A 22,753-nucleotide genomic window follows, 5' to 3' on the forward strand; every position below is an offset into this window, starting at 1 on the left:
TCCATATGTTTTTCATGCAAATTGTGACCCTAACTGTTTTGTGGAATTAAATGGCACAAGACAGTAGGTCACATATAGTATGTATTATTCTTGCAGCAAAAGTGTTTTGAGAAAGTTACTTCATGTTAAATCATTTTATACAGAGAGAATGTAGTATTTTGTATATTTAGTACTTAATTTGATTTTACATAATTTGTTAATATCTTTTATACTCAAGCTCAACTTGCTTCTAAACTGTCTGTTAAAATATTTCAGTTGTCCTACAATTATATTACATGTGTTAGCTATCATTCCCTCATCTGTATGTGACAGAAACTGCATCCCAGTGCAGGAGTATACGGTAAGACTGGATCCTATTGAAATTCGAAGTTCTAGGGAGAGTTTTCAGAAAGATGCAATGTATTTTGTTTATTATTTTGACAATATTTAAATATTTAGACTACTACTAAATGAGTCTTCACTTTTAACTATGTTACTTTACAGATAGTTATTCGCCGGCTTCCTCCTAGTCTAACCAAGGAGCAACTGGAAGAGCAGCTACATCCGCTACCTGCCCATGATTATTTTGAATTTTGCACTGCTGATCCCAGGTGAGGAGGAGCTGTTTATCAACATTAAGAAGGAAAAAGGTACTTTCTATGGGTTTGTAAGCAATCTATCTCACTAAAGGCTTGTCTACACTTACCAGAAGATTGATGTGCGGTGATAGATGCATTGGCAGTCGATTTAGCGGGTCTAGTGAAGACCCACTAAATCAATCACAGATAGTTCTCCCATCGACTCCTGTACTCCACTGGATCAAGAAGAGTAAGGGGAGTCTACAGGAGAGTGTCTCCCATCGACATTGCTTAGTATGGATCCCGCGGTAAGTAGATCTAAGCTACGTCAACTTGAGTTACGCTATTCCCGTAACTCAAATTGCATAGCTTAGATTGACTTTTCCCTGTAGTGTAGACAAGACCTCAGGTACACTGGGCATAGTCACATAACAAATTTGTATTTTGCCTCTATGAAGCCTTTATCTTTTTTGTTTTAGTTAGTTAGGTAAGTAGTGTTTTTATATATATATATACTATTTTCACTGGTGAAGTAGAACAAAGATCTTCCTAAACTTCTTGTACACCTTGCATGACTTATTCTCTTTCTTGGTGTTGAGCAGGGCAAATACTACAGCCATTTTTCCATGAGTGTTCATTTGAATTTAAAATGAATTAACTTCTTCATTGTACGCATCTCATTGCTTTCTACAGGCTTTCAAGCAATCAAGTTTTATTCACATGGATGTTCACAAAAAGCTAATTTTAAATTTACACACCTGGGCACTCAAGGATAGCTTCTGTTTCATTTATAGTTTCCAAAGCCAGAAAGGACTTCCTGAATAACACTTCCTATATTGTGACACCTGTATAACACAGGCCACAAAACTTCCCCAAAATAATTCCTAGAACATATCTTTTAGCAAAACATGCAATCTTGATTTAAAAATTGTCAGTGATAAAGATCCCACTATGACCATGGTTAAATTGTTCCAGTAGTTAATTATTCTCACCTTTAGGAATTTACAACTTATTTCCAGTCTTAGTTTGTCTAGCTTCAGCTTCCAGCCATTGGATCACGTTATACATTTTAAAGAGTCCCTTATTAAATATTTGTTCCCCATGTAAATGCTTCCAGATTGTAATCAAGCTGTCCCTTAACCTTCTCTTTGTTAAATAGTTTGAGCTCTTTGAGTCTTTCACTTTAAGGCATGTTTTCTAGTTTTTAATAATTTTTGTGGCTCTTTTCTGAACCCTCTTCAATTGATCAATATCCTTCTTGAATTTTGGGCACCAGAACTGGATGCAGTATTCCAGTAGCAGTTGTACCAGTACTGAATATAGAGATAAAATAACAGCTTTGCTCCTACTTGAGATTCCCCTGTTTATGCCTCCCAGGACTGCATTAGCTCTTTTGGCCAGTGTCACACTGGGAGCTCATGTTCAATTGATTAACCACCATGACCCAAAATCTTTTTCAGAGTCATTGCTTCCCAAGATAGAGTCCCCCATCCTGTATGGTCTACATCAGGGGTCTCAAAGTCCCGGCCGGGGGCCATCTGCAGCCCAAGAACCTCCCCACTGCAACCCGTGGAAACTTTTTAAAAAGTTCTTTCATCCAGCCCTCATGGCTGTCGGCTGGGGTGGAGCGGGGCAGAAGGGGAGCGGGCAGGAGAGAGTCACATGCCCCTCCCCCTAACGTTGCTTCATCCTACTGCTCCTGTGACCCTCCCAGGTGTTACACTCGGCAACGTGTCATTCACCTTGGGCAGCTCCGCTCCCTACAAGCAGTTCCCTGTCCTTGCTGTTGTCCGCTGAGCCGCAGAGGGTCTGCTACAGGTGCTGCCCCCTGCAGCTCCCATTGGCTGGGGGAGAGGGACAGAGATACTATCACTAGTTGCTGGGCAGAGTCAGCCATGGAGGCAGCACCATTAGTTGCCAGGCAGAGTCAGCCATGGAGGCAAAGTCAGCCAGGGCGGCATGAGGCCAAGTGGGAGTGAGGGAAAAGGGTGGGAAACGGGCTGGGAGATGTGTGAATACCATCTTCATTGACATTGGCCTGCTGGGAGGATTTGAGGACTGGCACTGGCCCTAAGGTAAATTGAGTTTGAGACCCCTGGTCTACATTCTTTGTTCCTCAATGTATACATTTACATTTAGACACGATTAAAACATATATTGTTTGTTTGCACCCAGTTTACCAAATGATCCAGAGCTCTCTGAAGCAGTGACCTGTCCTCTTCATTGTTTTCCACTCCCCTAACTTTTGTGTCATCTGCAAACTTTATCAGTGATGATTTTATGTTTTCTTCCAGGTCATTGATAAAATTGTTAAATAGCATAGGGCCAAGAACTGATCTCTGTAGGACCCCAATGGAAACACACCCTCTCAATGATGATTCCCCATTTACAGTTGCATTTTGAGAGTTATCAATTAGCTAGTTTTTAATCCAATTAATGTGTGCCATGTTAATTTTATATTGTTCTATTTATTTAATCAAAATGTTGTGTGATGCCAAGTCAAATGCCTTACATAAGTTTAAAGGACATTATATCAACCCTATTATCTTTATTAACCAAACCTGTAATCTCATCAAAAATGTATCAAGTTAGTTTGGCAGGATCTATTTTTCATAAACCCATGTTGATTTGCATTAATAATGTTATTCTTAAATAATCCTTTATTAATCAAATCCACTATCACCCACTTCATTATCTTACCCAGGATTGATGTCAGGCTGATAAGCCTATAATTACCTGGGTCATCCCATTTACCCTTTTTAAAAATTGGCACATTTGTGTTCTTCCAGTCTTCCGGAACCTCCCCAGTGCTCCAAGACTTATTGAAAATTAACATCCAATATATTATTAATTATTTCATTAGCAATTTCAAAAACAATTAAACAAAAGAAGAAAGTTAACTAACAAAGATATAAACTGAGGTTGCTAATACGTTTATTTAATATGCATGGTGTCATAAATGTTAAGACAACATTCACTGCCTAACAAAACAAATTTCAGAAAGGAGGAAATGTACAATTAATGCAACCCAAACACCCTTAACATTGTCGTGAAGCAATGGTACATGGATATGTATCCTAAATTAATAAAGTGTGAAGTGTATAGCTGTGCATATCTGACATTTTCTTCTTAGAGAATTGTCTCTAGTAAATCTAAACTAGTGGCATGTCTCCACCTCTGGTTATAACCCTGGAACTGTTTACTGGCAATGACTGTTGGAGTGCTGAGCCCCTCAGACATTGAACCACCAGCTGAGGCTACAAAGAGGGGAAATAGTTCCCAACTGCCAAATTTCCTTTCCATAATCTTTCTTGTGTGGTTGCGCCAGACTTGTAATTTTTATTTGTAGCAGTTTAAGACAGTTTTAATTAGTTAAGTGATAGATTTACTGTAAGTTAATTAAGTTTTGTTATTTAGTCTGTCAGTCTAGGCTAGTCATACTCCAACCTGAAGTTTGGCAGACTGAAAAAAACAAGGATTCAAGGACACTATATCTGTAATGGATCAGCACTCTTAAGTGCCTCCATGTGTAGAAGTGGGACACTCTGTGGGCTCCTGTTCAGCCTGTGCTGCTCTTTCCAGTAGATAATGGAAAAATAACAAAGGCAGATTGAAACTTCTTCTCCTAAAGGAGTCTCTCTGTTTTCAATGGATTTGTTTGGCTATATGCCAGGAAATGTTCCAAGCTGTTTGATGGGCCAAAGCACTTAAGTCTGGGGCACGAGTCTATAGGGAACCCTCATTCCTAGAAAGATTAGGCAACTCAAAGCAGCTCATAGATTTAAAGTTTATTTTTCTCTCCTCGCCTTCATGCAAATAAATATTTTGCTTGCAGAAAGACTTAATTGTGAAGGCTACTGTCTGATCTTTAGAGACTAACAAATTTATTTGAGCATAAGCTTTCGTGAGCTACAGCTCACTTCATTGGATGCATTTGGTGGAAAATACAGAGGGAAGATTGATATACACACACAGAGAACATGAAACAATGGGTTTTATCATACACACTGTAAGGAGAGGGATCACTTAAGATGAGCCATCACCAGCAGCAGGGGGCGGAAAGGAGGAAAACCTTTCATGGTGACAAGCAAGGTAGGCTATTTCCAGCAGTTAACAAGAACATCTGAGGAACAGTGGGGGGTGGGGTGGGGGGGAGAAATAACATGGGGAAATAGTTTTACTTTGTGTAATGACTCATCCATTCCCAGTCTCTATTCAAGCCTAAGTTAATTGTATCCAGTTTGCAAATTAATTCCAATTCCGCAGTCTCTCGTTGGAGTCTGTTTTTGAAGTTTTTTTGTTGAAGGATAGCCACCCTCAGATCTGTAATCGAGTGACCGGAGAGATTGAAGTGTTCTCCGACTGGTTTTTGAATGTTATAATTCTTGACGTCTGATTTGTGTCCATTTATTCTTTTACATAGAGACTGTCCAGTTTGACCAATGTACATGGCAGAGGGGCATTGCTGGCATATGATGGCATATATCACATTGGTAGATGCGCAGGTGAACGAGCCTCTGATAGTGTGGCTGATGTGATTAGGCCCTATGATGGTGTCCTCTGAATAGATATGTGGACAGAGTTGGCAACGGGCTTTGTTGCAAGGATAGGTTCCTGGGTTAGTGGTTCTGTTGTGTGGAGTGTGGTTGCTGGTGAGTATTTGCTTCAGATTGGGGGGCTGTCTGTAAGCAAGGACTGGGCTGTCTCCCAAGATCTGTGAGAGTGATGGGTCGTCCTTCAGGATAGGTTGTAGATCCTTGATGATGCGTTGGAGAGGTTTTAGTTGGGGGCTGAAGGTGATGGCTAGTGGCGTTCTGTTCTTTTCTTTGTTGGGCCTGTCCTGTAGTAGGTGACTTCTGGGTACTCTTCTGGCTCTGTCAATCTGTTTCTTCACTTCAGCAGGTGGGTATTGTAGTTGTAGGAATGCATGATAGAGATCTTGTAGGTGTTTGTCTCTGTCTGAGGGGTTGGAGCAAATGCGGTTATATCATAGAGCTAGGCTGTAGACAATGGATCGTGTGGTATGTTCTGGATGAAAGCTAGAGGCATGTAGCTAGGAATAGCGGTCAGTAGGTTTCCGATATAGGGTGGTGTTTATGTGACCATCACTTATTAGCACCATAGTGTCCAGGAAGTGGATCTCTTGTGTGGACTGGTCCAGGCTGAGGTTGATGGTGGGATGGAAATTGTTGAAATCATGGTGGAATTCCTCAAGGGCTTCTTTTCCATGGGTCCAGATGATGAAGATGTCATCTATGTAGCGCAAATAGAGTAGGGGCATTAGGAGACGAGAGCTGAGGAAGCGTTGTTCTAAGTCAGCCATAAAAACGTTGGCATACTGTGGGGCCATGCGGGTACCATTCGCGGTGCCGCTGATTTGAAGGTATACATTGTCCCCAAATGTGAAATAGTTATGGGTGAGGACAAAGTCACAAAGTTCAGCCACCAGGTTAGCCGTGACATTATCGGGGATACTGTTCCTGATGGCTTGTAGTCCACCTTTGTGTGGAATGTTGGTGTAGAGGGCTTCTACATCCATAGTGGCTAGGATGGTGTTTTTAGGAAGATCACCAATGGATTGTAGTTTCCTCAGGAAGTCAGTGGTGTCTCGAAGATAGCTGGGAGTGCTGGTAACGTAGGGCCTGAGGAGGGAGTCTACATAGCCAGACAATCCTGCTGTCAGGGTACCAATGCCTGAGATGATGGGGCATCCAGGATTTCCAGGTTTATGGATCTTGGGTAGCAGAATACCCCAGGTCGGGGTTCTAGGGGTGTGTCTGTGCGGATTTGTTCTTGTGCTTTTTCAGGGAGTTTCTTGACCAAATGCTGTAGTTTCTTTTGGTAACTCTCAGTGGGATCAGAGGGTAATGGCTTATAGAAAGTGGTGTTAGAGAGCTGTCTAGTAGCCTCTTGTTCATACTCCGACCTATTCATGATGACAACAGCACCTCCTTTGTCAGCCTTTTTGATTATGATGTCAGAGTTGTTTCTGAGGCTGTGGCTGGCATTGTGTTCTGCACGGCTGAGGTTATGGGGCAAGTGATGCTGCTTTTCCACAATTTCAGTTCGTGCACATCGGCGGAAGCACTCTATGTAGAAGTCCAGTCTGCTGTTTCGACCTTCAGGAGGAGTCCACCCAGAATCCTTCTTTTTGTAGTGTTGGTAGGAAGGTCTCTGTGTGTTAATATGTTGGTCAGAGGTGTGTTGGAAATATTCCTTGAGTCAGACACGTCGAAAATAGGATTCTAGGTCACCACAGTACTGTATCATGTTCATGGGGGTGGAGGGGCAAAAGGAGAGGCCCCGAGATAGGACAGATTCTTCTGCTGGGTTAAGAGTATAGTTGGATAGATTAACAATATTGCTGGGTGGGTTACGGGAACCACTGTTGTGGCCCCTTGTGGCATGTAGTAGTTTAGATAGCTTAGTGTCCTTTTTCTTTTGTAGAGAAGCAAAGTGTGTGTTGTAAATGGCTTGTCTAGTTTTTGTAAAGTCCAGCCACGAGGAAGTTTGTGTGGAAGGTTGGTTCTTTATGAGAGTATCCAGTTTTGAGAGCTCATTCTTAATCTTTCCCTGTTTGCTGTAGAGGATGTTGATCAGGTGGTTCCGCAGTTTCTTTGAGAGTGTGTGGCACAAGCTGTCAGCATAGTCTGTGTGGTGTATAGATTGTGAGGAAACTACAATCCATTGGTGATCTTCCTAAAAACACCATCCTAGCCACTATGGATGTAGAAGCCCTCTACACCAACATTCCACACAAAGATGGACTACAAACTGTCAGGAACAATATCCCCGATAATGTCACGGCTAACCTGGTGGCTGAACTTTGTGACTTTGTCCTCACCCATAACTATTTCACATTTGAGGACAATGTATACCTTCAAATCAGTGGCACTGATGGGTACCCGCATGGCCCCACAGTATGCCAACATTTTTATGGCTGACATAGAACAATGCTTCCTCAGCTCTCGTCCCCTAATGCCCCTACTCTACTTGTGCAACATTGATGACATCTTCATCATCTGGACCCATGGGAAAGAAGCCCTTGAGGAATTCCATCATGATTTCAACAATTTCCATCCCACCATCAACCTCAGCCTGGACCAGTCCACACAAGAGATCCACTTCCTGGACACTACGGTGCTAATAAGCGATGGTCACATAAACACCACTCTATATCGGAAACCTACTGACCGCTATTCCTAGCTACATGCCTCTAGCTTTCATCCAGATCATACCACACGATCCATTGTCTACAGCCAAGCTGTACGATATAACCGCATTTGCTCCAACCCCTCAGACAGAGACAAACACCTACAAGATCTCTATCATGCATTCCTACAACTACAATACCCACCTGCTGAAGTGAAGAAACAGATTGACAGAGCCAGAAGAGTACCCAGAAGTCACCTACTACAGGACAGGCCCAACAAAGAAAAGAACAGAACGCCACTAGCCATCACCTTCAGCCCCCAACTAAAACCTCTCCAACGCATCATCAAGGATCTACAACCTATCCTGAAGGACGACCCATCACTCTCACAGATCTTGGGAGACAGGCCAGTCCTTGCTTACAGACAGCCTCCCAATCTGAAGCAAATACTCACCAGCAACCACACTCCACACAACAGAACCACTAACCCAGGAACCTATCTTTGCAACAAAGCCCGTTGCCAACTCTGCCCACATATCAGGGGACACCATCATAGGGCCTAATCACATCAGCCACACTATCAGAGGCTCGTTCACCTGCGCATCTACCAATGTGATATATGCCATCATGTGCCAGCAATGCCCCTCTGCCATGTACATTGGTGAAACTGGATAGTCTCTACGTAAAAGAATAAATGGACACAAATCAGACGTCAAGAATTATAACATTCAAAAACCAGTCGGAGAACACTTCAATCTCTCCGGTCACTCGATTACAGACCTGAGGGTGGCTATACTTCAACAAAAAAACTTCAAAAACAGACTCCAGCGAGAGACTGCGGAATTGGAATTAATTTGCAAACTGGATACAATTAACTTAGGCTTGACTAGAGACTGGGAATGGATGAGTCATTACACAAAGTAAAACTATTTCCCCATGTTATTTCTCCCCCCCACCCCACCCCCCACTGTTCCTCAGATGTTCTTGTTAACTGCTGGAAGTAGCCTACCTTGCGTGTCACTATGAAAGGTTTTCCTCCTTTCCGCCCCCTGCTGCTGGTGATGGCTCATCTTAAGTGATCCCTCTCCTTACAGTATGTATGATAAAACCCATTGTTTCATGTTCTCTGTGTGTGTATATCAATCTTCCCTCTGTATTTTCCACCAAATGCATCCGATGAAGTGAGCTGTAGCTCACGAAAGCTTATGCTCAAATAAATTTGTTAGTCTCTAGGGTGCCACAAGTACTCCTTTTCTTTTTGCGAATACAGACTAACACAGCTGCTACTCTGAAACCTGTCTGATCTTTGTCTGGCTTATTTAACTGCCTGTGTGCCAGGACTCTGGTGAAGGTTTTTGCAAACTCTGTCATATGCTGTGTCAATCATTGTCCTCTCCAATATAGAAAATAACAGAACATATATAACAGAAACACTGCCATATGGTTTATGTGACCAACAGAGCTTTAATTTTGAGTATTGAGCACCAAACTGTCAAAATTGTCAAGTAAGTGTGATCAGCATTTAAATAGGAAAAAGTTCCATTTTGTTCATGCACATTGCATATGTAGAAAAAGAGACTAAATAGATTAAGTAAATTATTTAGTGTGAACCATTTTCTCAGCTGTAGGGATACCCTCATGACTTGCTGATACTGCTGTCCCCATTCATGTATCTCTGAAGAGGCAGATCATTCTGTATTGGTGGAAGAAAAATGAGGGCACACTTAAAACACTTTTTAAAAATTCATCTGCTTTAAAAATTACTCTTGACAATTAAGTAAAGCAAAAATACAAAGAAAATAAAGCTACATTTTCAAATTTTATTTGGTTACTATATTATTAGGTGTTGAAAGCTGTGAATACATATTTTTTAGAAAATAGAGAAAAGGAATACTGAAAACTCTGATATCTGTTACTTGGGATGTCAGATTTTTTTTAATGCTTCGTTGACCCCTCTAGTAAACTAATGGTCTGTAGGGTTGGACTGGGAGGCACTTTTTCCCTCTGTGATTTGTATTCAGATTCTGTGCTCTGTCATCAGTCTGATGTCTCCACAGAGACTTAGGCCTTATCTACATGGAAATTGTTTTTGGTATATCTGAGTTTTTCGACATGAGCTGCCTTTTGTCCACACATAAGCAATCTTTTTTTGCTTTATTTTGCTTCTTATCCTCCTATGGTTAATCTGCTTTGGTAACAACATAACACAATTTCTGAATGAGTTACGCTGCTAAAAAGTTCATGCGGATACATCCCCATTTGAATTAACTGTACTACTTCAGATAATCATCCCACTGATATCCCACACTGCATTGCTTCACATTGGACTGGTCTGTCTGGTTACCTGTGCATTCTCCAATGCCCTGGGGTCATCTTGATTAGCTATCCCCCCATGGTTTCATTGCTGATACACCCCAAGCCCATCTGAAAGGAAGAAATTCAGTTTCATCTTTCCAGCTGTCACTGAAGTGCAAAGATTTATAAGTGGCTAGCAGATCAAAAACAGGAAAAGGAGGACTCTCAGGACACGTGCCAGTGCTACACCAAAGCACTGCAGCAGAATTACAAAAACACCAAATACAAAATCAAAATCCCAGTGCACATGCCTACTATGAAGAGCTGAATCCAATTTTTGCCATAGAGGCCACCACTAAACCCCAGTATATGTTGGATAGTTTGGTCACAATCTGCAGCGAGCCAGGCATGCCTTCAGAAACCCCACAGGAAGCCTTGTCCCCCCCAGGCAGGAGAAAATTCCTTTAGACAACCAAGATTTCTTCAGCATTCCTTCCAGCCAGCCAGAGACTCAGTCAGAGATGCCTCCCCAGTTCCCAGCCAGAGACAATACTGCAGAGGGGACCTCATCCAGTAAGTATTAAGTACTATATTACTATTATCTGTCCCATTAATGCCTGTTTAGGGGGATTTGGAAAACTTTCTTCTGGATACTGGCTGTGCCCTGGCATGTCTGGCAGATATTGTCACAGCAGAGGAATAGACATGTCTGCTCCTATTCAGCACCCTCTGCCTCCACTTGCTTGGCTTTTCTCCAGCTCCCGCAGCATGCTCAAAATGGCACCTAAGACAGAAAATTCAACAGTTAAAAGTGGATTTTTTTTAATCCCAAAGATATTTAATTCCATGCCCATAGACCAAAACATGTATCCTCCCTAGTTTCCCATGCTGCTTGATGTTCCCTGCTCCTCAACCACCTCTGCCTCCTCTCCCTGCTTTTCATTCTTGTGGTGCAGTAAAAGATAGTGGTCCTGCAGCTGTGGAAAAAAAATTAAAAAGACAAATGCATTGCATCTGAGTCAGTTTTATTGTAGCAAAACAAAAAGCAAGAAATATACCAGTAGAAAATGCATTTAAACCCACAGTTTTGTCATTGTCCTGAGCTTTTTTAGATTTTAAGATTTTCATACATGTACAGTTAAACGTTAAATTGGCCACTTGAGATTACAGAGGCTGTTTTAAGTCTTTTATGTTGCATAGACTCTATAAAGTACACTGGACCCTCGCTAGAACGCGGAATTTGGGATCCATGCGCAGTTCCGCATTAACTCAGGGACTGCGTTATGGGGGGAACACATTAAAATGAATTGCAATTAAAGTAATTAAATTTGGGATCCATGGCCGCAACCGCGTTATATGCAAATTTGTGCTATATAGACGCATGTTCTAGCGAGGATCTGGTGATTTGTGATTTGTGATTTGCAGGTGTTACAAAAGGCATTTTTTCATCAAGCACTCATTTGTTGAAGTATATTGCATTGCTAAACCCATTGCATTGTTAACAGGACATGCCTCATAGCTGCAAAATTCTGTATTTTTTTTATAGCACACTTTGCTCTCATCCCTTGGTATGATAAATGAGAATTGTAGGCAAAGACAGCAATCTAGTTTGGCAAGCATTTGACAAGGCTCTGCTTGCTTCTTAGGGCCACCCACCTAGGTAGTGTTTCCCTTCCATTAAGCAACAGTTTGAGGGGGCACCATCCTAACATGTAGCATGTTGCATATTTTCTCAGTTGTTCCTTTACTTTTCTGCACAGGACCATCTCTGCCTCTTAAGAATACACCTCAGGATAATATTCCCCATTTAAGGACAGCCCCCAAGGGTGTACATGCAATTACTAGCCTATTCCTTGGGGAACCCCACTCTCCATTCTTCTCACCCCCAAAAATTGTATAAGGGGCCATTTAAAGGGTATCTCTACACCATGGTGTAGGGACCTCATCTGAGGCAAAATAACTTAAATTGTCTTACCATCTTCTAGCACGCCAGGCCAGACAATGGAATTCCAAAATTGATAATTTGATGGTAAATAGTAGAAGTAACATTCTATCATTGGTGGCATGATGGCTAATATTGGTACAGTAACTGCTTTATTGTTTCTCTGTTCTCATAGCAACTGGCATGGCATGGCCCACATAGAGAGGAGTGTTATCAGTATCTCAATGCCTGGCCAACCTCCAAGGGAAGAGAGAGAGGATGAGGGAAGAGATGTTTGCTGACCTCATGAATGGGTCCCAGTAGAAAGAAAAAAACCCAAAGGATTGGAGGGGAGTGTACACTTCCATGACAGCAACCCCAAGAGTTGATTTACCAATACCAAACTGGTTAGTTACTGACCAGTAGCAATTGGATAAGGCAGTTTTCCAAATGGCAATGGCCACGTACTTCTCCACACTGAGAGGAACTGTCATATTAGTGATTTGGCACTGGAGATCTGGGGTAAATTCTGTGTAGATTCGAGGGAACTGGCCTTCCACTTCCACTGCTAGTTATACCAGGACTGCAGTCAGTGGTGGCTGGCCAGGCCCAGAGACAGTGCTCCATCGAGTGAAGCCAGTCCAGTAAAATGTCATGCAGAAGTAACTGCTTGGTTTCATTCTCCTCCTCCTCCTCTAGCAGTATCCATGTGAAATCTTAGTGGCTATAGTGAAGGCATTCTTCCTTCTCCTCAAAAGCCACCTGCCTGCATGATTAACAGTACCTCTCGTATTCTGTTTGTATTAATCAGTGCCTACATCATGGTGTTCCATGCTGCCTGATAGCAGTTTGAAAATTTGTTTGCAACTGAAACAGTTGAAAATGACTAGATAGTGAAAACCAGACCGATTTTGGGATACTGTGGAAGGAATCATGGGAATTTGACACTAAGTCCCAGAAGCCCAGTTGATATCCCACAATCCAACATGATAAGCAAGCCATACTGCATTGAGTATAGAACAGTGCATCCTGGCATACCTGCCCAGAATGGTGTTCACTTTTTTCAAAAAAGCATGATACTGTGTGGATGCTACAATTCACAAAGGAAGTAGCTTAAACCACTTCACACAAAGCAGTGTTGATGCACTCTTTTAGTTTAGTTATAACTATAATTATAGTGAAGAAAACTATGTTAAAAAGTGTCCCCTGTAGACAGGGCCTAAGGGCCCAGTCCTGTGGGTTTTTGAGTGCCTCTTGAAAAGCACCTAAGACTCTTAGAGTAGAACATATTTTGCAGAGCTTCCAAAGGGTTGGGGTTTGATTTTGGGGTTGATAGGGTTGGTATACTTTTGATCATCCAGAAGTTCATAATATCCCTGATTCTCCATTACCTTGCACCTTATGTGGTCATTTATATGCATGCAAAGTGAAGGTCTTATAGATATATAATACTAACAAATCAGAATTACCAATTCTAAATTTATATCTCCTTTTCACTCATACATTTTACATATTATAAATGACCACACAAAGTGCAAGGCAGCAGATAATCTGGTCCAGTATATTTTAGCTTGACATCACAGTGTATGTGCACAATTGTCCAATTTTGTTCCTCAACTATATTTTAGTATGTGCATGGATGGGGAAATTTATTTCAGCCTCCAAAATGTGTTTGGGAGGAATGGGGAAAGAGGGGTTCACAAGAGCAGAAATGCAAGAAAATTGACAATTAATGTTCCTGTCACATCAGGGCACAAGGAGGAATCCCTTCATTTTCTGACTAATATCTGTGGTAAAATTGTTGTAGAAATCTTGGCTGTGAGTTTTCTCACTTTTGTGATCCTGTGTTATTTCACTGTAGGTTGTGGGTTTTTTTGTGTAAAATACACAAACCAAGAGTTTCTATTCCCCCCCAGCTCTTCTGAACCCCAGTCTGTGACCCACACAGCAGCCCCATGTGCCCCATGGTGTCCGTCCCCCCCATATTCCGTGCCTCCTGACCTGGCCCCACATGTAGGGTGCTGTGAGGAACGCAACCTCTTCTCTTACCTATTTGCAGCTGGGGCTGGGCTCCCCCCCCGGGAACAGCTGCTCTTTATTCTGGTGCCACAGTGGCCCCTGATGGGCGAAAGGCATACTTGCAGCACCTTTCTGCAGGGAAAAAATTTTTGCGTAGCATATAAATTCTGCGTGTGTGCAGTATTCTGCCAGGAGTAACTATTAGGCACCTAACAAGGGGAGTATAAAATGGAAACCTTGATAGCTTTCACACCTCTTACATTTCCCAGAGTACAACAGTGATCCCAAACTGGCTGGCCCTACCTCTCTGATTCATCTCCAAGAAATAATATATCTTGGGATTGTCTGTGGAAATGGCTTCATTTGAGGAATGAACTCACAATTGCTAAATTCTCTCAGAGCCATACCTATTTATTGTAATAAACCAACTATAGCTAGGGGAGAATCCCACTTTGATAGTGCAACTTTGCACACACATTTTTGCACTTTTGTGTGCTGTGAGTGGTGATTTTGGTCCATAATATTTAAACATTTTTATTACCGTAAATCTTGTGGCTACACTGGATCCCTTCAAAACATGTAAGATAATTTTTGACATCTGTACTTTCCAGAACACAGAATCCTATCTACTCTTTCTGGTAGTAATATATTTAATCTCTGCTAACAGCAATAATAAATGCTTAATGTAAAATAAAATTCACTATTTTAAATGTTTGACTCAATTATGAGGGGTATTCTATCTAACAAATATAAGTGTAAAAGGACAGAAAAATATTGCTGTTTTATGTGTCAGGGGGAAAATAGATTGTGGTGCCAAAGCAGGTGGAAAACATCTGCTACTGAAATATTAGGTGTTTAGAAATGTTTCTGAGAGAGTAAATATTTTTGATTTTCTGTTCTCTTTTACAATGGTTACTGTTCCTTGTCAAGATTTCTGATATTTTATAGGTAATAAGTGCCTGATCTTATAAAGTGCTGAGCACCGTCAACTCCCATGTAAAGTAAGTAGAAATTGAGGATGCTCTGCAACTTTGCAGGATCAGGACCTAAAAATGGCAAAAAAATATTTTTCTTTTCTGCAAACAGTGGAGTAGTAGTCCTAAATTCATACACAAAACCTGCATTAATAGGAGTTGTAACCATCATCTGATTCCAGAGATATTTGGCAGTTGGTCCAAATGCATGTAAATCAGAGGCACAGCAGTTTCCTTAAGGGACAGAGAAAGATCTATAATGCTCCCTTCAGTTATACTTCTAATTTTTTTTTTGACAGTATGAAATTGCAAGAATTTAAGGGATAAGGAAATAAGCATGACATTGCTCTAATTTTCTCCACATCTGGTGTATTCAAAGAAACCTATTTCTGCTTCATATGTCCTAGTGTATTTCTTTAATAGTTGAAATTGTTTATAAAAATACATTAAACATGGTTTTCCGTTTTCCAGGCAGTAATTTTTCTTGGATGCACAATACATTTTGGCATGTGTACCAAACAACTTCATTTATTTAGTTAAGAATTTTATTAATAGATTCATTTTTCTTACACTAACATTGTCTTTAATTCCAGCATTTCTGCTTCGGCAGCAAAGAGCAACAAGCAAAAGTACTTGATATGAGCAGTTTAACTATGCAATCAAGTTAATCTTTAATACATACTAAAATAGTTTAGACCTTAGTTCAGTCAAGCACCTAAGCATGTGCGTAACATGAAACACATGAGTAGTCCTACTGAGACGACCAACCACAGAGGAAGGAGCCCTCTGCTTCCTGGGAGGTGACAGTTATCCAAAAGTCTTGCTGGTTGCTCCAGCCACTAGCACAGTGGTTCTCAACTGTGGTCCACCACTTGTTCAAGGAAAGCCCCTGGCGGGCTGGGCCAGTTTATTTACCTGCTGCGTCCGCAGGTTCGGCCAATCGCGGCTCCCACTGGCTGCGGTTCCCCGCTCCAGGCCAATGGGGGCTGCAGGAAGCGGTGCAGGCCGAGGGATGTGCAGTTGAGAACCACTGCACTAGCAGCACACACACGGTGCCTGTCTGATCTCAACTTAAATGTTCTTCTAATGTCAAATCACAAATCCTTTCTACTTATAAAGTAAACAAACCCAAGTTAATTTAATGATATTGTTTCTTACTCTATTCTGGATGCATATTGAAATTTATCTAAAAAGGCATTAACTGTTTCTCATTGAAATCAATAGGAGGGAAACTCATTCTATCATAGTGCAGCCTTTTCACATGGTCATGGCTACCTCCGTATAGTACACTCAGTGCCATCCACTTGCATAGAAATGTTGAAACTTTCATCAATATCATTCAATTCATATTTATTTTTATAGATAAAATACATTTTTCAGATATAAATCTATGTCATTAACACTGTTTCCTTTAGACTGATGTCTTTCACTGAGTTATAAATATAACATTTTTATTTTTTAATTCATATATAAATTGAAAAATGTCTCAATTTAAGATCCCATTGGAATTAGTGCTTTTTAGAAATGCTAGATAATGAACATTTCATTTACAGTAAATGGATATCCATCCCAACAGCTCTGTCTAATTCAGAAGGATCAGAAAAATTCTCCTTCAAATTTGTGTCCTCATGGATCCCACTCTAGCTGCATGTGTGCCCCATGTGCATAAGATTGGAATCTTTAAAAAGCGGTGTCTGTTAGACCACACCTGCACTGTGCACGTCCTTGTGCCCCACATCAAGACATAAAGGGCAGAGCAACTGAACCGTCCCTCCTTTCCCCCTTACTGTATGGGGCAGTGAAACGGAACAAGAAGTGTCCTGCTACCATTACTGGAATCTGCTTCAGTCATGAATTAGCTGGCTGGTTAGGGTTAGCGCTCAAGTTTAAATTTTTCGCATTATTATTTTAGTTCCATCATAACAACAAAATATGTAAAAACCCCTAAATTTAATTTTTCCCTCTATGCAATACAAAATGCTGGCATCAAAGTCCTCGAGCTTCAAACTGTGTCCCTCCTGTGATAGTCTAATTCCATTCACAGATAGCCACAGCCCTTCTCTATTTTGTCTCACTGAGAGCCATATGTCAGACTGGTGCCCAATGTGTTGTTCATTCTCAACAAGAACAAAGTTCAGGGTCATGTGTCTGAATAATCCATGAGAGGAAATTCAGATCCTGAAGAGCAAGGATCAACCTCCAGGATGAATCGAACCTTTTCTCAGTCTCTGTCAGCCAATGTCTCTGCCAGCTGGTGTGCAGCACCTAAGGTTGGAACTGGCATACATCCTTGGCACCACCAGGCAAGGAACTGGCATCAAATACCACCTCAGTACTGAATACCACCTCAGCATCAAAGACTGGTACTGCCTCTTCAACAAGGCAAGAAAGGCCCAAACACCGGGATAAGGATGGTACTCAGCACTTATCTCTTTCTTTCCATAAGAAGAAGCACAAACCATTGGAATATCATACAGGAAGATCTGGATGACCTTGAAGCCTGGAGTAACAGAAAAGGGATGAAATTTAATAGTACAAAGTGCAAGGGTCATGCACTCAGGATCTATAAGAATTTCTGGTACAAGCTGGGGGCTTATCACTTGGAAGTGACAGAGGAGGAGAAAGACCTGTGTGTATGCGTCAATCACAGGATAACTATGAGCCACCAATGTGATGCAGCTGCGAAAAAGGCAAATGTGGTCCTAGGATGTATCAGACAAGGCATTTCCAGTAGAGATAGAGAAGTGTTAATTCCATTGTATAAAGAAAAGGAGTACTTGTGGCACCTTAGAGACTAACAAATTTATTAGAGCATAAGCTTTCGTGAGCTACAGCTCATCGGATGCATGAAGTGAGCTGTAGCTCACGAAAACTTATGCTCTAATAAATTTGTTAGTCTCAAAGGTGCCACAAGTACTCCTTTTCTTTTTGCGAATACAGACTAACACGGCTGCTACTCTGAAACCTTCCATTGTATAGGCACTGTTAAGACCTCATCTGGAGTACTGTTTACAATTCTGGTCACCTTTGTTCAAGAAAGATGAATTCAGACTGGAACAGGTGCAAAGAACTACTAGGACGATTAGAAGAATGGAAGGCCTGTCTTATGGGAGGAGACTGAAAGAGCTTGGTTTGTTTAGCCTAGCAAGAAGAAGGTTGAGTGGGGATATGGTCACTCTATATAAATACATTGGCGGGGGTGAGGTGTAAACAGCAGGGAGGAGGAAGAGTTGTTTAAGCTAATGGTCAGTGTTGGCACAAGAACATTGGGTATAAACTTCAGAGCTCCAGCTGGTTACCTGCAGGGCTCAGAAAAGGATTTTTCCCCCAAGTTAACTGTGTCTCATTTATTTAATTAATTTATTTATTTTATTGTCTCCTTCCTCTGATGCATGCAAGATGGCCACAGCTACCATGGCTGTTCCATCCACTTTCAGTCCTTACCCTCCATCCCTCATTCCTCCTCTGTCTTCAGGGACCCTTCTCATGAAAATCAGCTAAAGGAAAAAGTGACTTCTCTGCTTTTGTAGTACCCCTAGAGGAATTTCTGCTGGAGTGGAGGGGAGAAGCTTCTACTCCCAATATATCTTTATCCCTCCCGCTCCAAAAAGGGATCCTAACATAGACCTGAGAAGATTGAACAAATACATGAACTGTTTCACATTTAGGATGGTAATGCTTGCCTGCATTGTCCCTTTCCATCAGGTTCAACGCTGGTTCATGGCTCAGCTTACAAGACGCATGCTTCGATATTGCCATCCACCCAGCCCACAGGAAGTACTTACAATTCACAGTAGGGCCCCATCACTGTCAATACAAAGTTCTACCATTAGGTCTGTCCACATTACCAAGTGTCTTTACAGAATGCCTAGCTGCACTGGCAGCACATCTGAAGAGACAGGGTATTCACATGTACCCATATGTAGACGATTGGCTGATCCAAGGTAGGGCCCATCAGGAAGTTGCCACAGCTCAGCTCTGAATTATGTCCTTCTTTTATTCAGACAGCTGGGCCTCTTGGTCAGTTTTGAAAAAACTCATCTCTCAACCTTCCAGAAACAATAAATAGAAGCCTTAATTGACTCCAAATCAGCTAAAGCATGTTTCAGAAGACTGATTTATTTATCTTCAGATGATAATTACCATTATGAAATTGACGTCATCAACTACAGTAAGAAACTTCCTCAGACTTTTGGCCCATGTGTCAGCTTGCACAGCTGATGCCGCTAGCCAGACTTTACCTGCATCTATGACAAGGATGGTTGTGGTTGATGTATCACCTTGCAAGACATCAAATGAACATGTGGATTGTTGTCCCTCTACACATTTTATCGGCACTGAACTGGTGACCCCAAGAATGTTCAGAGTGGGGTGCACTTCTCTTCCCCTCATTGATCACAGATGCATCAGGTACAGGTTGAGGTACACACCTGGATCACCTCCAGATACAAGGGACTTGGTTTCAAAAGGACATGACTCTTCACATAAATGTTCTAAAATTATGAACAATCAGAATAACTTGCATGACATTCCTGCCTGTTCTACATAATTCCACAGTACAGTTCCTCACACTCAACACATCTGCAATGCACTATATAAACAAGCAAGAAGGTGCCTTTTAATCACCTCTATGTCAGGAGGCAATCAAGTTATAAACATGGTGTCAACAACATTGTATTACCCCCGTTGCTTTTTATCTGCCAAGAGTCAGAAATAATCCAGTAGATTTCCTAAGACAGTTTATCACCACCCACAAGTGATGTCTGAAGAGCTCCATCATCAAGCCAATACTTCTCTGGTGGGGAAATCTCATTATATAATAGTTTGCTTATATGAACCTGGGATCACTGCAAAACACTTTCCTCATACTGTGGTGTCAAGGCCTCATGTATGTACACATTTTCACTGATTTGCTTGAGTCCAATCAGGCAAGATGCAATTGCACTGATCCTGATTGCTCCATATTGGCGAAGACAAGTCTGTCTATTTGTAATGGTCAGGGTGTAGGTCACTGGGCCAGTAGTGTCCACTGGGCTGGGGTTCAAGGCAGGAGACGACTAGTTACCAAGCCAAGTCAGGAGACAAATACCAGGATCAAACTTGGGGTGGTACTTCCTGTGGTACCTAAACCTCCAGTAATTGTTGGTTGTAGCTTTACTCTCCAGTGATGATATGGATATTACAGCCCGCCCTTCATCTCCGCTTTTTCATATTCCTCCTTATTTGGAATTCTGAATTGGCGGCAGAACTGTGGGATGGTTGCAGCAGTTCTGTTCATTATGCCCATGGCAGGGAGCCGGGAAGGCACGAGCACATGTAGGGCACAGGCACAGCCCCAGCACACGCTGCTTTTTAAACCATGCTGTCACATGGATGGGGACCATGTGGGATCCCAGAGATGACAACACAGTTGTTATCAGGTCAGTAACCGTTCATTCTTCCAGTGGAAATGTTTGGGTGTTGGCAATAACAGTAAAGTACCTGCTGGATTTGTATACAAGTCTGTCAAAAATGAATCATTTGTTTTTATTTTTATATATCCCAGTATATATTCTTGCTGTTTATCAAAAGGTTTAATCTTTTTTTAAAGAGGTGTCTGCAAAGACAAAGTGACCGTTTGGCAACTGCCGGTCAATCTAATTTCCCCCTCCCCAATATCAGCAGCAAAAGACTTCCTGAGCATGCTAAAGAAATACCCAGTGGCATTGCCAATATCCGTAATTCTTATGTCACTATCATAAGAAAGTGGGCCTAATGGCTATAAGGGGCACAGAATGGAAACACATACTCCAAGATTTGAAAAAGGGACTTTTGTCTCCTAATTCAGAATTAAACTCCACAGTGGCCAGGATGTGGAATATCCTGGAAATCAATTCCGTTTTGCTTGGATCCTGTGATTTTGTAAGTGTGTGTGTGTAAAAGTTGCATTCTGTGATATGCAAGTTTAATGCAATCATTTCATAAGATAAATGAGAATTATGACACGATTTTTCTAATTTTGCTTCTTTCTTCATTCCTAAACATGATAATAAATAACAGAAAATAAAATTGTTTCTTGTTGCAGTCTTTATCCTCATCTCTACTCAAGAGCATACATTAATTTTAGAAATCCTGATGACATCCTTCTTTTTAGAGATCGCTTTGATGGCTATGTCTTCATTGATAATAAAGGTTAGACTACTTACATTTTTTTTTTAAAATCTCAGTGCGACATGTTTATTACATATTTGATTTTTTCTGGAAATAACACATATAAACCTGTATTCTTTGTAGCACTACAGGACAGTAAGTATTTTGGAAATCTTTATTCAATATAAGTAGTTAATTACATATTAAAACAAATAGTTAAAAGAGCATCAAGATTGCAAAGTCAAGCACTCAAAAGTTAAGAAATGCCAGATTTAAATTTGACTGTCAATCTTAATTTGGCCCCTTTGTGCATATGACATTGTCTTTATTTACATGGTCACATACTGTTTTTTCCATAGGACTCCTGCCCCATTTGGTGCTTAAGATGGTGGTGCTCACCAAGTGGGTAGCTATTCAGTATTTTTGTTTTTTATCCTCATCATTCAGCATGTGGTGACATGTCTTATTTATCACACCATCTAAACCCTATTAATTTCTTCTTGGGCTTGTCTATGAAGCTCATCACCATAGTATCTGAGTGCTTCACAAACATTAATGAATTGATTTTTATGATATGGCTGGGAAATAAGGTGGTATTATTTATCCCATTTTATGCATGGGGAATGGAGGCCAAAATGGTCACATCTCTACTACTTTTGAATGCCCAATTGGAGCGGCTTATGGCCTTATTTTTCAGAGTACTTAGATTTTATTGCACTTTATATATTGAGAGCACAATTCCTATTGGCTTTAGTTGCAGTTGTGACTGCTAAGCACTTTTGTAAATCAGACCTCAGGTATCTCAAGGTGAGTACCAAGAAAATGAGGGGCACACAATTAGTGGACACCTGTGCAAAGCTTGGTTTAGGTGACTTGCCCAGCATCACATAGGAACTTCATGGCACAGGCAGGGATATAATTTAGTTCTACAACTGCCTTAACTATCAAACCATCCTTTCTCTTCCTGCAGTCCCCTGCCTCTTTCAGTACACTCCTTCCAAATTCGGCAACAAATAAGATGGGTCCTACAGACAACAACCTCAGTCACTGCACATCCTTCCTTCCTTCCATCCTGCATACTGAATGAGGCTGGGGGACTGTGTATACAATAGTGTGTGATCCTGTTATTGAAGATTGCTATAAGGGGGTCCAAATTAAGGTTGTACAGATAACATTGATTCTGGCATTTCCTAACTTTTGAGTGCTTGACTGCAACCTTAATGATCTTGTAATTTAAAGTACATCTACGCTGCAGCTGGGAGTGTGTGTTCCAGCTTGGGTAGACAGGCATGTGCTAGCTGTGCTTGAGCTACTGCACTAAAAATAGCAGTGTATCCAGGGGAAGCATGAGTGGCAGCTTGGGTAGCTGTCCAAGTACAGTACTCAGGGGGTCCAGGTGGCTTTGTATTCAGGCAGCTATCCCCAGCTGCTGCCTGTGCTACTCCTGGCTATACTACTATTTTTAGTGCACTAGCTCAAGCAGAGCTAGCGCATCTGTCTTCTCGAGCTGGGAAGCACGCTCCTCGCCGTAGTGTAGACATACACTTTGTTTTTTAATGTAGTTTTCTAGGTTTTTAAAAAAACAAACTGAAAAAAACAAAAATCCATTATGTGGAAATCATATTAACCTCCACATGGGTCATCAGCCAGGGATGGGACCTTTAGATCCACAGCACAGATCTCTACCACTTGAGCTAACTGAGTA

General features: G+C 41.4%; 1 protein-coding gene and 1 long non-coding RNA gene across 3 annotated transcripts in view; both read left to right on the forward strand.

Moving 5' to 3' along the window:
- Window positions 1-22,753, forward strand: part of UPF3A (UPF3A regulator of nonsense mediated mRNA decay) — a 55,576-nt gene that overhangs the window by 1,060 nt on the left and 31,763 nt on the right. For both annotated transcript variants that reach the window (XM_038398236.2, XM_038398146.2), the window contains exons 2-3: window positions 484-590; window positions 20,984-21,090. In XM_038398236.2, the coding sequence (XP_038254164.1) occupies window positions 484-590; window positions 20,984-21,090 (214 nt within the window). The remainder of the gene's footprint in view (window positions 1-483; window positions 591-20,983; window positions 21,091-22,753) is intronic.
- On the forward strand, window positions 9,728-14,662 carry LOC122458850. Its single transcript, XR_006279139.1, has 2 exons — window positions 9,728-10,578; window positions 12,123-14,662. It is a non-coding gene; the product is annotated as an uncharacterized LOC122458850 (long non-coding RNA).

This window comes from Dermochelys coriacea, chromosome 1 (assembly GCF_009764565.3).
Source record: "Dermochelys coriacea isolate rDerCor1 chromosome 1, rDerCor1.pri.v4, whole genome shotgun sequence".
Classification (NCBI taxonomy): Eukaryota; Metazoa; Chordata; order Testudines; family Dermochelyidae; genus Dermochelys; species Dermochelys coriacea.